Raw genomic sequence first — 15,092 nt, forward strand, 5'->3', positions numbered from 1 at the left:
CAGACTTGATCACACTCCCTGGAAATTTTTTCCTTGTGTGACTGCTCCCCAGCCTCTCGGGCTGGCCTCCGTGGTCACCAACATCCAAAACTGAATGCCGAATCTGCGGCCCTCTAGAAGATGAGCACTCTGTAACCACCACAGGAGAGACACCCTTGTCCTTGGATATAGGGTTATCCGCTGATGCATCTGAAGATGCGATCCGGACCATTTGTCCAGCAGATCCCACTGAAAAGTTCTTGCATGAAATCTGCCGACTGGAATTGCTTCGAAGGAAGTCACCATTTTTTTACCATGGCCCTTGTGCAATGATGCACTGATTTTAGGAGGTTCCTGACTAGCTCGGATAACTCCCTGGCTTTCTCTTCCGGGAGAAACACCTTTTTCTGGACTGTGTCCAGAATCATCCCTAAGCACAGGAGACTTGTTGTCGGGATCAGCTGCGATTTTGGAATATTTAGAATCCACCCCTGCTGTTGTAACAGTATCCGAGATAGTGCTACTCCGACCTCCAACTGTTCCCTGGACTTTGCCCTTATCAGGAGATCGTCCAAGTAAGGGATAATTAAGACGCCTTTTCTTCGAAGAAGAACCATCATTTCGGCCATTACCTTGGTAAAGACCCGGGGTGCCGTGGACAATCCAAACGGCAGCGTCTGAAACTGATAGTGACAGTTCTGTACCACGAACCTGAGGTACCCTTAGTGATAAGGGCAAATTTGGGACATGGAGGTAAGCATCCCTGATGTCTCGGGACACCATATAGTCCCCTTCTTCCCGGTTCGTTATCACTGCTCTGAGTGACTCCATCTTGATTTGAACCTTTGTAAGTGTTCAAATTTTTTTAGATTTAGAATAGGTCTCACCTAGCCTTCTGGCTTCAGTACCACAATATAGTGTGGAATAATACCCCTTTTCTTGTTGTAGGAGGGGTAATTTAATTATCACCTGCTGGGAATACAGCTCGTGAATTGTTTCCCATACTGCCTCCTTGTCGGAGGGAGACCTTGGTAAAGCAGACTTCAGGAGCCTGCGCAGGGGAAACGTCTCGACATTCCAATCTGTACCCCTGGGATACTACTTGTAGGATCCAGGGGTCCTGTACGGTCTCAGCGTCATGCTGAGAGCTTGTCAGAAGCGGTGGAACGCTTCTGTTCCTGGGAATGGGCTGCCTGCTGCAGTCTTCTTCCCTTTCCTCTATCCCTGGGCAGATATGACTCTTATAGGGACGAAAGGACTGAAGCTGAAAAGACGGTGTCTTTTTCTGCAGAGATGTGACTTAGGGTAAAAAACGGTGGATTTTCCAGCAGTTGCCGTGGCCACCAGGTCCGATGGACCGACCCCAAATAACTCCTCTTCCTTTATACGGCAATACACCTTTGTGCCGTTTGGAATCTGCATCACCTGACCACTGTCGTGTCCATAAACATCTTCTGGCAGATATGGACATCGCACTTACTCTTGATGCCAGAGTGCAAATATCCCTCTGTGCATCTCGCATATATAGAAATGCATCCTTTAAATGCTCTATAGTCAATAAAATACTGTCCCTGTCAAGGGTATCAATATTTTTAGTCAGGGAATCCGACCAAGCCACCCCAGCTCTGCACATCCAGGCTGAGGCGATCGCTGGTCGCAGTATAACACCAGTATGTGTGTATATACTTTTTATGATATTTTCCAGCCTCCTGTCAGCTGGCTCCTTGAGGACGACCCTATCTATAGACGGTACCGCCACTTGTTCTGATAAGCGTGTGAGCGCCTTATCCACCCTAAGGGGTGTTTCCCAACGCGCCCTAACTTCTGGCGGGAAAGGGTATACCGCCCATATTTTCTATCGGGGGGAACCCACGCATCATCACACACTTCATTTAATTTATCTGATTCAGGAAAAACTACGGTAATTTTTTCACATCCCACATAATACCCTCTTTTGTGGTACTTGTAGTATCAGAAATATGTAACACCTCCTTCATTGCCCTTAACGTGTGGCCCTAATAAGGAATACGTTTGTTTATTCACCGTCGACACTGGATTCAGTGTCCCTGTCTGTGTCTGTGTCGACCGACTAAAGTAAACGGGCGTTTTAAAACCCCTGACGGTGTTTTTGAGACGTCTGGACCGGTACTAATTGTTTGTCGGCCGTCTCATGTCGTCAACCGACCTTGCCGCGTGTTGACATTATCACGTAATTCCCTAAATAAGCCATCCATTCCGGTGTCGACTCCCTAGAGAGTGACATCACCATTACAGGCAATTGATCCGCCTCCTCACCAACATCGTCCTCATACATGTCGACACACACGTACCGACACACAGCACACACACAGGGAATGCTCTGATAGAGGACAGGACCTACTAGCCCTTTGGAGAGACAGAGGGAGAGTTTGCCAGCATACACCAAAAACGCTATAATTATATAGGGACAACCTTATATAAGTGTTTTCCCTTATAGCATCTTTTTTATATATTTCTAACGCCAAATTAGTGCCCCCCCTCTCTGTTTTAACCCTGTTTCTGTAGTGCAGTGCAGGGGAGAGCCTGGGAGCCTTCCCTCCAGCCTTTCTGTGAGGGAAAATGGCGCTGTGTGCTGAGGAGATAGGCCCCGCCCCTTTTTCGGCGGCCTCGTCTCCCGCTCTTAACGGATTCTGGCAGGGGTTAAATATCTCCATATAGCCCCCGGAGGCTATATGTGAGGTATTTTTAGCCAAAAATAGGTATTCATTGCCTCCCAGGGCGCCCCCCTTCCAGCGCCCTGCACCCTCAGTGACTGCCGTGTGAAGTGTGCTGAGAGGAAATGGCGCACAGCTGCAGTGCTGTGCGCTACCTTAAGAAGACTGAGGAGTCTTCATGCCGCCGATTCTGGACCTTCTTCTTGTTTCAGCATCTGCAAGGGGGCCGGCGGCGAGGCTCCGGTGACCATCCAGGCTGTACCTGTGATCGTCCCTCTGGAGCTAATGTCCAGTAGCCAAAGAAGCCAATCCATCCTGCACGCAGGTGAGTTCACTTCTTCTCCCCTAAGTCCCTCGTTGCAGTGATCCTGTTGCCAGCAGGACTCACTGTAAAATAAAAAACCTAAGCTAAACTTTTCTAAGCAGCTCTTTAGGAGAGCCACCTAGATTGCACCCTTCTCGGCCGGGCACAAAAATCTAACTGAGGCTTGGAGGAGGGTCATAGGGGGAGGAGCCAGTGCACACCACCTGATCCTAAAGCTTTACTTTTTGTGCCCTGTCTCCTGCGGAGCCGCTATTCCCCATGGTCCTTTCAGGAACCCCAGCATCCACTAGGACGATAGAGAAATATATATATATATATATATATAATACAGTGTTTCTCCACACTTCCGTGGAGAAAGATAGCACTCTCCAGACTGGACAGGTATAGTATTAACAGATAAAGTCATTTATTCACAAACTTGGTTCCATATCACAAGTACAGTATATGCACAAAAAGGGGGCTCATCAACATTTCGGTCCTGTATTAGGACCTTTTTCAAGGTGTCAGGCTGACACCTTGAGAAAGGTCCTAATACAGGACCGAAACGTTGGTGAGCCCCCTTTTTGTGCATATATACTGTACTTGTGATATGGAACCAAGTTTGTGAATAAATGACTTTATCTGTTAATACTATACCTGTCCAGTCTGGAGAGTGCTATCTTTCTCCACGGAAGTGTGGAGAAACACTGTATTGTACTAATGAGTCTGACCCTAATATTGGATTAGACTTTGATTTGGCACCCCAGCCGCTACCTGCGTTGGGTGAGAGTGTGGGACCTTCCGTATATATATATATATATATATATAAATACACACACATACATACATACATACATACATACATACATACACAGTATTAATATCCAGAAAGTATTGGCACTCTTATATATTCAGTGACATTGCATGGTAGCAGCTACGTTCCAGTGAGTGGAGTGATATCCGTATTATAGATCTACACTGTCTAATTAGACAGTCAATAGGTCAACATGCATTGGGTCGACAGGTACAAAAGTTTGACAGACAAATGATCTACATTTTTGGAGGGGGGTCTTCACATGTTTACCCAACATTTTCTTAATGTACTATCCACATGGACTACGATTGAGAATCGCAACCTTACCCGAATCGTGGTGTGCAAAGCGAGCCTGTGCAAGAGTCTACATTTGTCCTGATGGTGGTCACAGAACATGATTAGACAAGATGTGGCAAAAAAAAAAAAAAACCACCAAAAACGTGTCAACCATTGGCATGTCAACTTTTTGACCCTGTCATCCATATGGTGTCAACCTGTTGACCGTGTAGATCTTCTACATGACACCACACTGGAATGCCTGACTGGGTTCATATGTTGTACTGTTCTCCATGAATCAAGACTGGACTTTTCACACTTTCCATACTTACTAGTCATAAAATGAAGTCATAGATGTTTGTTCATGGTTGGCTAATCTTTTAACTGTTATAGCGTTAATGCAGCCTTAATTTTCTTTGTTTACCGTTATACTGTACAGGCTATTACTTACACATCTGTCTGTTGAGATCATATTGCATAAACAAGTGAGATTTATTTTTTTATTTTTTTAAACCCTCGGATCATTTATTGGACACTGCAATCATCTACTGATTTGGAAGGTAACATGATTTATAGGGCAATTTCAATCCTGATATTTCTGCAGACAATTTTCAAGCAATAGTTGTTTCAATGAATGACATAACTGCTAATATGCAATCTGAAATAGTAAAATCTGAGAGCAAAATTTTAATGCGACAAACCAAATCTTCATTAAAACATTATACATTCCTAACCACTCCAATACTTACAAACAACAAAACAGGTACACATGTGACATAACTTTGTATTTACTGAATGTTACAGACACATTGGTTGCATGTTAAAACTGAACAGAGTTCATGATAATCTGTAGCACTGATAAGACTTGGGGCAAAGTCATTGTGCAGATGAGTAATACACACTATAATCAGTGATCTCTTTACAACGTGCTCAACATTTTCTCTCACTGACGTGGTTTTAAAGGACAAACCGGTCAACGCAAGTCATGACATTCATGATTCACACACACTCAAGACTGGGCAAATGAGATTAGCAAAACAATTATTTCTGAAAACTGCAGAAACATCTTTTGTTTGTTTTATAAAGCTCAGAGGGGGTTTCAGGATTCCCCATTCTCTGCAAATTGGTACTTTATCCGCTAACCACTCATCAGGCAAAAAGCCGAGCGTGGAGTAAAGGTTGGACCACATTGTGATATTTGCTCCACGAAAAAGTTAATACTTGTTGTAAAAGTTACTTTTCAATGTAACACAATGCCTATTGTGCGGCTAAAGCATGCATGACTGGGCGAAACTAGTCAAGATACTTTTATAGTTCATTCACATATTTCTGGGAAAATGGATATAAAAATGAAAATAAATAAATAAAAGCACAAAATTAAATATTTAGATGCTTTTTTAAGCATTGCTCTTCTAAGGATACCATCCATTGTGTTAATGGGTTGTATCATTCAAATTTTAGGAGGACATTGCAATTTTAGAAGGGTGTGGTATATAAGATCTGCAGTAATTAGACAGACATTCGTTAGGTCGAACCCATATGGTCGACATGCATTAGGTCGTCAGGGTCACAAGGTTGACTCAAGTTTCTTTACGTTTTGTGGGAGTGATTTTGAGTCATCATCTGTGACCACAATCAGTGTAAACATGTACTCTCATGGGCTTGCTTCACTCACCACGCTTCGGGCAAGGTGGCTCACTGTGCTCTCCCAATTGTAGTCCATGTGGATGGTAAATCAAGTAGAAATGTAAACAATAAATGTGAAAAACACCAAAAAACACTTGTGTCAACCATTGTCCTGTCAACGTTTTGTAACTGTCGACCTTAAGCACAGTCTACCTGTGGGAACAGTACTGATGACTGACATAGGTTAAAGTACTTTTTATTCATTAATCAGGCTTGGCCAACCCGTGGCTCTCCAGCTGTTGTGAAACTACAAGTCCCAGCATGCCTCGCAACAGTTTTGCTATTAGAGAAAACTGTGGCAGGGCATGCTGGGACATGTCGTTTTGCAACAGCTGGAGAGCCACAGGTTGGCCAAGCCTGCACTAAGTAAAGCAGAAAAGTGTGACTGGGCTTTTCAAGAAAGTTTGCAAAAATTTTAATTTCTACAGTGTTCATCAGTGGTGCCATGATCTGGATGCCTGAAGATGAAAGCTGGAATGTTTAATGTTCTTTGGCCATACTTGTCTTTGCACACTACACACCAGCAGCAATACAGGGGCTGTTTATGAATCGCATGCAGCTGTGACCGCATCAGCCGCAGTTGAGTGAAACTTTATGTTAAAGCTACTAAAAGCCTTAAATGCGACTCAGAATTAGCCACATACGCTGCAACCATTATCTGAAATAAGGAGCAACAGATAACTGTACCATTACACTTGTCTGGAGGCGGGAGTAAATTTGAGTGGATGGAACACGTAGCATCCAAAAGGATACACCTCCACTGCTCCCAGCTGCAGACGCAAGCGGAAGTTAGAATGGTGTTAATGCACTGCCTCCATGTTCATGCAAATTTACACGCACTTAATAAAATTAAATTAAATTAAAAAAGGAGGGTGGGTGGCGGTGAAAGCATTATTTTAGAAATTAGTGGTTAGATGATGAAATAGCGGTTAAGAGACATTTACCGTCTGTTTTGCACCATTTATTCTTGCATTTTTACTGCAACTAGCAATGCATCTTTTTTCCAATTCATTTTACTTTTGTTTTGCACACATCATTATAGGAGCCCAAAAAACAAACAAAAAGAAAAGGACGGACATGTGGGATTTTTTTTTTTTTTGTGCCAGTAAATTATCTGTTTCTGTACTGGATTTATCACTTAAGACCTTACAATTTCACAAATACTACATTATGTCATAGTAGAAAAAACACATTACATTTCAGTGTATTCTAATTACTGTAACATGCTGTGAGACAAATACAACAAGCACTTCAGTCTCTCTTACTATTTATTGTTATCTCTTCTACAGCAACTCAGGTCACTGCAGTTCAGTTCTTAGCAATGCATACATACTGTGACCATTCATCACTTCTCCAAATCCAGATCTTAGCTCACCACATTGTATAGCACACAAGTATTTGTACCTGGTGAGTGCATGAGTTATGGCGGCTTTCTGCAGATGTTAAGGACTTTTTTGGGGAAGCTCTGTTGCATCCCACTATTTTAGGGCACATAACATGCCATTAATTAAAACAAAAGAACCCCACCAAATGCCAAGAGAACGCATAAACATTTTAAAAACAATGGTGAAAGTTCCTATAAGGAGAAGCGGTGCAGTAAGAGTCATCTGACTTGTTGATGCTATCGGCAGCTAAAACGGTATCACCACTGCCACAACGAGCCCCTATTTATACTACTGCCCTATATAGACACTTGTAAAGGGCTTCATTTTTGACAATACATGTTAAGTTAACACATCCATATACAGGTTTCAAGTTAATTAAACTAAATGACATACATAAATGAGCGTGCCCCAGCAAGCCATTTGTGTACGAGACAGACTTTAGTTCTACTTAAGAGACTGTATTTAGAAATTGGAGTATGTTTGCAAATAGAATAGATGCCGCTATAATAGGAGACTACAGATGCACAGAATCGGGTATCAGAAATCAGCCCTTTCTCTTAACACAAGGGCTACAGAAGAAGAACTGGTTACAAAACAAGTACAATGAAAGCATGTTCACAAAACCAAAGGTCTGGTTTAGGTAAACTGTGCACCCGTTCAAAAAAAAAAAAAAAAACTCAAATTCAATGTATTAAAAGTATGCTCAATAGTGGAGAGACCTTTTTTATGTTTAAGTACTGTAGTTGATGTGGTTCTCAAGAATATAATGTAACTGATTGTAAATCAGCGCTTTGTAAATATGGGTGTTATTACAATACCATCACATGTTTCAAGCTGGAACTGCAAAACTTTTTAAACAATGCAGGTATGTGCCAAAACAAATCTCTCAAGACAGGAAGTTTGTGAATAAAAATAATTGTCCCGCAGGAGGAAGTGCACAGAAACTTTAAGATTGCATTTATCAACACCAATTGTTCCGTCAACGATTGTAAAAGAAACTTCACAAAAAAAATATGAGTAAATAACCGTAAAGACTAAACCTTATAACTCATACAACCAAAAAAAAAAAAAGATCAGATGCTTTTACGGACAGTCGGCTCTCTGGATCTTTTTAGGGTAAGGATTTGTGTGATCTCTGTGCTTACCCTGGTTATATGAAGCTTTACAGATGGCATCTGCATTACTGTCAGTGCTTTACAAAGTGTACATTTTTAACACATTGGTTCCCAGCATATAATGCGGGTCTGTAACGAGATACAGCACTTTCCTCCCACCAACCATAAAAGTAGCATAGTAATTAGCGGCCTAGCAATATGCAGGTTTATATTTAGGAAGCTGCTTTTCTCACTTCAGACAACTAATGATGGAATCCAACTGGTCTGACCAGTCTGATCATTCTGCATTTCACAATAGACTGTACAGCCAATCATGTTTATTTATTTTTTTAACATTTCTCCTTAACTTTCCCACTCCACAAGCCCTATAACATGTAAGATTATGCAAAACATTGTGCAGCATCAATGCAAAGCTCACCCCCGGCTCTCCTCCTGACCATCATAAGTAAAAAAAAGTTCTGTTTACATCTGTAAACATCATAATGATAAAAGATCAGAATTCCCTAGAAGGAGAAAGCTAAAATATGTCTGCCCCCAACATCTGCTTCTTCTCACATGTGATACTTCCTGAGCATTCAAACACATAACAGAAACAGCTACAGATGAACTGGATTTGCGATGAATACATAGAAGTCAGTTTCCCTACAAAAGGTGAACACAGCAGCAGAGAATTCTGTTGCATTCTCCTTATACTTGCATTTAGAGGCTTATCCTAATGCCTGGTGTTTATATACTTTATGTGTTATTGTAGAAGAACACAGAAGGCTTGCAGCAGCAAGTTGCAACATCTAAAGTATTAAGATTGCCAAGATCATGCTGTTTATAACTGCATCATGTTTCATAGGGCTTGGCAACGCTAAGACAGCAGAAAAAAAAGCTAAATTTAAAATTGCATGGCTAATAATACTGTTGTTAAAAATACATTCTATTATTAAGCCATTTTAACATTGTAAGACATTAACAGTTGCTGCATTGTCTGTTTATGGAGAAAGCTTGGAGTTAGATGCAGGACCTACAATCTTTTTACAGCACTTTCATGTGAACCTGGAGCATGGGTGTAAATGTCAAGGTTATAGGTCCTTCATAGGGTAGGCACTAGGTGAATGGCGCTGCTTTGCTTCTGTGAGGTTATGAGAATACTTATTACAGTACTACAGACTTTAGAAGGTCATTTGGTCCATCCTGCTCCTGTCTCACTTTCCCAGAGGGTAGTATGTGTGAGTCATGGGCTACTCCTACCTGTGTGCCACTGAGAAAAGGAGAGGTGATGTATCTGTCACTGTGTCACAATCACAGCTTACATGAATCACTGTCTCTCCAGCAGGTTAGAGACACTAACCTGACATTGTGGGTGACAGCATGATTAGTGTATCGGATAGGATGGTCAGTGCTAGGAGCTGCCGGAATCTTTTCTGCATACAGTATATTTTGTGTAGTCCCTAAAGGTATAAGATATCCTACTACAGTTCTAATATTATCTGCATACATATGTTCAGCCCTGGCCCCGAAACTACAGGGCGGGGGCCTTCATACCTTCAATTTGTCAGGGTCTGGAAAAGGCCCATTAGGGTATCAGAGCACAACTCATTTCAGGGACAGTGTACTAAAGTATCACTGTACCACTCATTACAGGAACAGTACAATATGGCATTAGTGACTCACTCATTACTGTAACAGTGCATTACATTATACTGCAGTATTGTGTCCCACTCATTGCAGGAAGAGTGCACTAGGGAATTAGCACCCCATAATGCACTAAGATATTAGTGCCCCAGTCACTGCAAGGAATCGGCATTGGGGGTATTAGTGGCCCAGTCACTGCAGGGACAGGGCATTGGTGGTAGTAGTGCCCCAGTCACTGCAGGGACAGGGCATTGGTGGTAGTAGTGCCCCAGTCACTGCAGGGACAGGGCATTGGTGGTATTAGTGACCCAGTCACTGCAGGGACAGGGCATTGGTGGTATTAGTGCCCCAGCCACTGCAGGGACAGGTCACTGGGGGTATTAGTGCCCCAGCCACTGCAGGGACAGGTCACTGGGGGTATTAGTGCCCCAGCCACTGCAGGGACAGGGCATTGGGGGTATTAGTGCCCCAGCCACTGCAGGGACAGGGCATTGGGGGTATTAGGGCCCCAGTCACTGCAGGGACAAGGCATTGGGGGTATTAGGGCCCCAGTCACTGCAGGGACAGCGCATTGGGGGTATTAGGGCCCCAGTCACTGCAGGGACAGCGCATTGGGGGTATTAGTGGCCCAGTCACTGCAGACACAGGGCATTTGGGGTATTAGTATCCCAGTCACTGCAGGGACAGGGCATTGGGGGTATTAGTATCCCAGTCAATGCAGGGTCAGGGCATTTGGGGTATTAGTATCCCAGTCACTGCAGGGACAGGGCATTGGGGGTATTAGTGCCCCAGTCACTGCAGGGACAGGGCATTGGGGGTATTGCTGTGTTACTGCCTGGCAGAGATGTAAGTTAGTTAGTGAAGCTGGGAGACCGGAGTGCAGCGCCCGGGGAGAGCAGCCCCGCAGCAGCTGGCGAGACACCGGCGCCCCGCACTGGCAGGAATACTAGTAATAACAGCGCTGTGTCCTACCTGCTCCGGCTGCGCCGCTCTTCTGCCCGCACCTCAGCCCCGGAGCGCCCCGCCTGCTGCCATCCGTGGAAGAAGCGGAATCAGCCTCGTATATGGTGTTCAGCATCTGATGTAGCCCAGGCATGGAGGCGGGTGGGTGAAGGGTGGCAGCGGCGGCACCAGCTCCTAACTGGGGCAGACCAGACCGATGGGACGCGCTGCACAGGCAGGAAGGTCACACCGAGCCCCCTCTGTGCCCCATAGCCCCGGGTTACTGTCCGGCCGGGCTCCTGGAGGGCAGCGTGACCCTCAGTCAGCGCCGGGCGCTTCGGGCAGAGGGGTGGGGGAAGCTGCAGCCGAGACCCCCCCTAATCCGGCGCCGCAGGCTGTGAGAGAGAGGAGTAGCTCCGGGACTCCCCGTGCTGCCAGGCACGCTGCAGGAGAGGAAGAAGAATGCCCCGATCTCAGCCCAGTGTCCCCGCTGCGCAACAGCCTCCTCACCCGCCGCCGCTGCAGCTGCTGGTGCCCCGATCTCAGCCTGACAGAAATAGATCGGCAGGAGGAGGAGCCCGGCCAAAAATAGCCCCGATCCCGTCAGCCAGCAGCGCCGGCCGCTCTCCGCTCACACAATAGCAGCGGCGTGCATTGTCCGCACGGGGGACTCCGGGGTTGGCTGCAACACAGCCCAATCAGCGCTCAGCCCTCGGCTTGTCCCGGCTTATAGAGCACACTCAGGGCTCCAGCTGCTGCTGCTGCTGAGGGGACTGGGACAGGCGCGGTGCTCCTGTGCGTGGCTGCCTGTGTGTGACATGTAGGGGCGGTATGTACATAGCTGCTGCTGACCCGCATGACATATCACTTACAGGCAGCATGCTGCTTCGTTCCTCCGTGTGTCCTGCTGCTGCAGTCCTCATTCCTCTGATGTATAGCAGGGTGCTTCCATAAATACGGTAACAGGACCTCTCACCTGTGCAATGTTCTTTATGTCATTCTCATTTCCCACCAGGCCAGAGCAGGCAGACCACTGCTTCCCCTTACAGCCATTAGACTGCGCCTCATATCAGTCATACTGTCCCAGCATCAGCTGTAAGATGGCGGGGCTGGGGGAAACATGGTCACACATTGAGCTGCGTAGTGTGATCAGATTTCTGCATCTAAATGGCGCAACAGCAGCTGACATTCATCGCCAATTTATAGAGGTGTACGGTGTTAACGTCATGGCAAGGAAACAGGTTTGGTGCATCGCCTTTGATATGTTCAAGATGAGCGGCAATCCGGGCGCTAAGCACATCCACCACATGCAGTGCACCAAACATGAGGCCGTGATCAGGGCCCGGTTCAAGGGCGCTCTGCACCCCGGGCAGGAAAAGGGGCGTGTCCTAATACAGGGGGAGTGGTCAGTTACGCCCCCTGTACATTGCTAGCGCCGCTTGAATGCTGAGCGGTGCGCGATGACGTCATCGCGCACCGCACAGCAAAAGGTCCTCTCCACGAAGGGAAACTAGACGCTATGCGTCTAGTTCCCTTCGTGGAGAGGACCTTTGCTGTGCGGTGCGCGATGACGTCATCGCGCACCGCTCAGCAAAGTTACTCTCCACGAAGGGAAACTAGACGCATAGCGTCTAGTTCCCTTCACAGGAGGCGGACGGGGACGGCAGCGGAGGCGGACGGGGGACACAGCGGGCAGCAGTGGCGGATCTTGCCACGGTGCGGCGCCCTCCGGATGGCGCCAGCGCCGTCCGGAAGGCGGCGCCCCGGGCAAAAGTCCTGCTTGCCCATGGCAAGATCCGCTACTGGCCGTGATATGACGTTATCACCATACACCTCTACAAGTTTGCAATGAATTTCAGCTGCTGATGTGCCTTTTAAATGCAGAAATCTGATCACACTACACGCCTCATTGTATGACCATGTTTCCACCAGCCCGCCATCTTACAGCTGATGTTGGGACAGTATGACTGATATGAGGCGCAGTCTAATGGCTGTGAGGGGAAGCAGTGGTCTGCCTGCTCTGGTGGGAAATTAGAATGACATAGAGAACATTCCACACATGAGGTCATGTTACCTTACTTATTGTACCACACTCATAGATACACTGTAAATGCCTTCTATTTACTTGTATCATTGTGAAGCCAAAATATAACCTCTTCTCATAAAAACAGCCTTCAGCCCGAGCTGCCTGGTGCTGGGTGCCCCAATGGTTTGTACTGAGATATGAACTAGCGCTGTGCATCTGTCTGCAGGTTATAGAAATGTACTATAATGCAAGATGGTAAATGGCTGAGGAGAGACTGACTAGAACCAGAGCTAGATTTACACACAATATATGATCCCAAAGGTTCATGTGGGCATTATACACAGGTGCAGCAGTATATACATGTGGGCATTATACACAGGTGCAGCAGTATATACATGTAGGCATTATACACAGGTGCAGCAGTATATACTTGTGGGCATTATACACAGGAGCAGCAGTATATATATGTAGGCATTATACACAGGTGCAGTAGTATATACATGTAGGCATTATACACAGGTGCAGCAGTATGTATATACTGCTGAAAATTGGGTGAGTTTGGATCAGAGATGTGCGGAAAAGACTGTCTTTCCCGCATAGACATTTTATTCCCAAGTATTGACTATAAAAATGATTAGAAAAATACAAAGAAGATATTTATAATATATTCTTTGTATTTTTCATATACTTTATGTGGTCAAAACTCTGGTGTATACTACAGTATGACCGGAAAAAGGCTCTGCCTCACCGCATTGCCCGCAACTGTTAAAATGTACAAAGTGGTCTCAAATGTACAATTTGTTTTTCTCAGTCCAGGTGATTGTTACATAATCCAATGTTGATTTATTGGTAAATGTCAGGGATAGGGAGGCCAATCCCGGGATCAGCGGGATCCCGGGATTCTGGCCCAAAAACACCGGGATTCATTCCGGTGCATCCAATCACGGGATTACACTGAGCATGTGTAGCAAGGGCCAGTGTACTCATGCGGTCACTGGCCCTGCTACTAACATGCGCGTCCCTCCTCGTCTGGGACGGGCCGGCGCCGTCCCATGGGGCCGGAGGTAGCGCGGGCTTCGGACGGCGCTGGGGACCGGACCTGGTCCGGTCTCCACCTGCCCAGCTGAATGCAGAGTTCGGCAGCGGGCATGGGGGCGGCGGTGCATATCCACCGCCGCTCCACGCAGGTGATGGCGGCGGGCGGGCCTGCATCCTGTGGGACGCAGACCCCGCCAATCGCCGCCCGGTATTTTGAATTTGGCGCCAGCCGCGAGCCAATCACGGCTCGCGAACTGGTGGCCAATCAGGAGTGGCGGCGGCGAGCCAATCACAGCTCGCCACGTCATAGCCCCGCCCCCTGACACTGGCTTGTATTAGCCAGCGCCGGGCGCGTGGAGAGAGATTCGTCGGCTGGGAGGGAGCAGAGAAGAGCTCCCGAAGACGGAACCGAGAAGACGGCGCCGGAAGTCCTGGAGGGCGGCGGCACGTGCGAAAGAGCTGCTACACGCTGCCGCCCGCCGGGTGAAGACGTCGGAAGCCCTGGGCCAGCGGTGTGCAACGCAAAAGAGCTTGCACAGGCCACCGCTGCCCAGGTGAAGTCTCCAGGAAGCCCGGAGGTGGTGGGAGCCATCCCGCCTCCGGCGAAGACGGGTAAGTGCAGGTGGTGCCACCCCCCCCTTCCCCCTAGACCACCAGGGATTCGGGCACTAGGCCCGTGGGGCATGGCAGGCACTAGGCCTGAGGTGCATTAGGCGGGCGCTAGGCCCGAGGGACCAAAGGGGGCATTAGGCCCACCAGGCCTGAGGGGCATTAGGCGGGCACTAGGCCCGTGGGGGGTAGTTCTAGGTGGTAGCCCCTCTTTCCCCCTAGACCACCAGGGATTCAGGCACTAGGCCCGTGGGGCAAAAATAGGCACTAGGCCTGAGCAGCGTAGGGCGTTAGGTCCCCATTTCCCCCCCACAGTTAGGCAGGCCCACGGCCTGAGTACCAAAGGGTGTTAGGCCCCCATTTTCCCCCCACAGTTAGGCAGACATAGGCAAGGGGCATCCAGGGCAAGGAGCCCAACGCTATGGTGTGTACAGGAAGTCGGCGCTAGGCCGCAGGTTGCTGAAGTCGGCGATAGGCCGCAGGTTGCTGAAGTCGGCGATACGCCGCAGGTTGCTGAAGTCGGCGATAGGCCGCAGGTTGCTGAAGTCGGCAATAGGCCGCAGGTTGCTGAAGTCGGCGATACGCCGCAGGTTGCTGAAATC

The 15,092-nt window shown here is 47.2% G+C and overlaps 1 protein-coding gene across 9 annotated transcripts in view; it reads right to left on the reverse strand.

Moving 5' to 3' along the window:
- HDAC7 (histone deacetylase 7) overlaps positions 1-15,092 on the reverse strand; it is a 614,661-nt gene that overhangs the window by 191,817 nt on the left and 407,752 nt on the right. For 4 of the 9 annotated variants that reach the window (XM_063952223.1, XM_063952228.1, XM_063952230.1 and 1 more), the window contains exon 1: positions 10,848-11,400. The exons of 4 other annotated variants lie outside the window; for them this stretch is intronic. In XM_063952223.1, the coding sequence (XP_063808293.1) occupies positions 10,848-10,971 (124 nt within the window). In that variant the 5' untranslated portion in view covers positions 10,972-11,400. Of the gene's footprint in view, positions 1-10,847; positions 11,427-15,092 lie in introns of those variants that run through there. One more of the 9 variants, XM_063952229.1, reaches the window with a different exon arrangement.

Source organism: Pseudophryne corroboree, chromosome 2, assembly GCF_028390025.1.
Source record: "Pseudophryne corroboree isolate aPseCor3 chromosome 2, aPseCor3.hap2, whole genome shotgun sequence".
Classification (NCBI taxonomy): Eukaryota; Metazoa; Chordata; class Amphibia; order Anura; family Myobatrachidae; genus Pseudophryne; species Pseudophryne corroboree.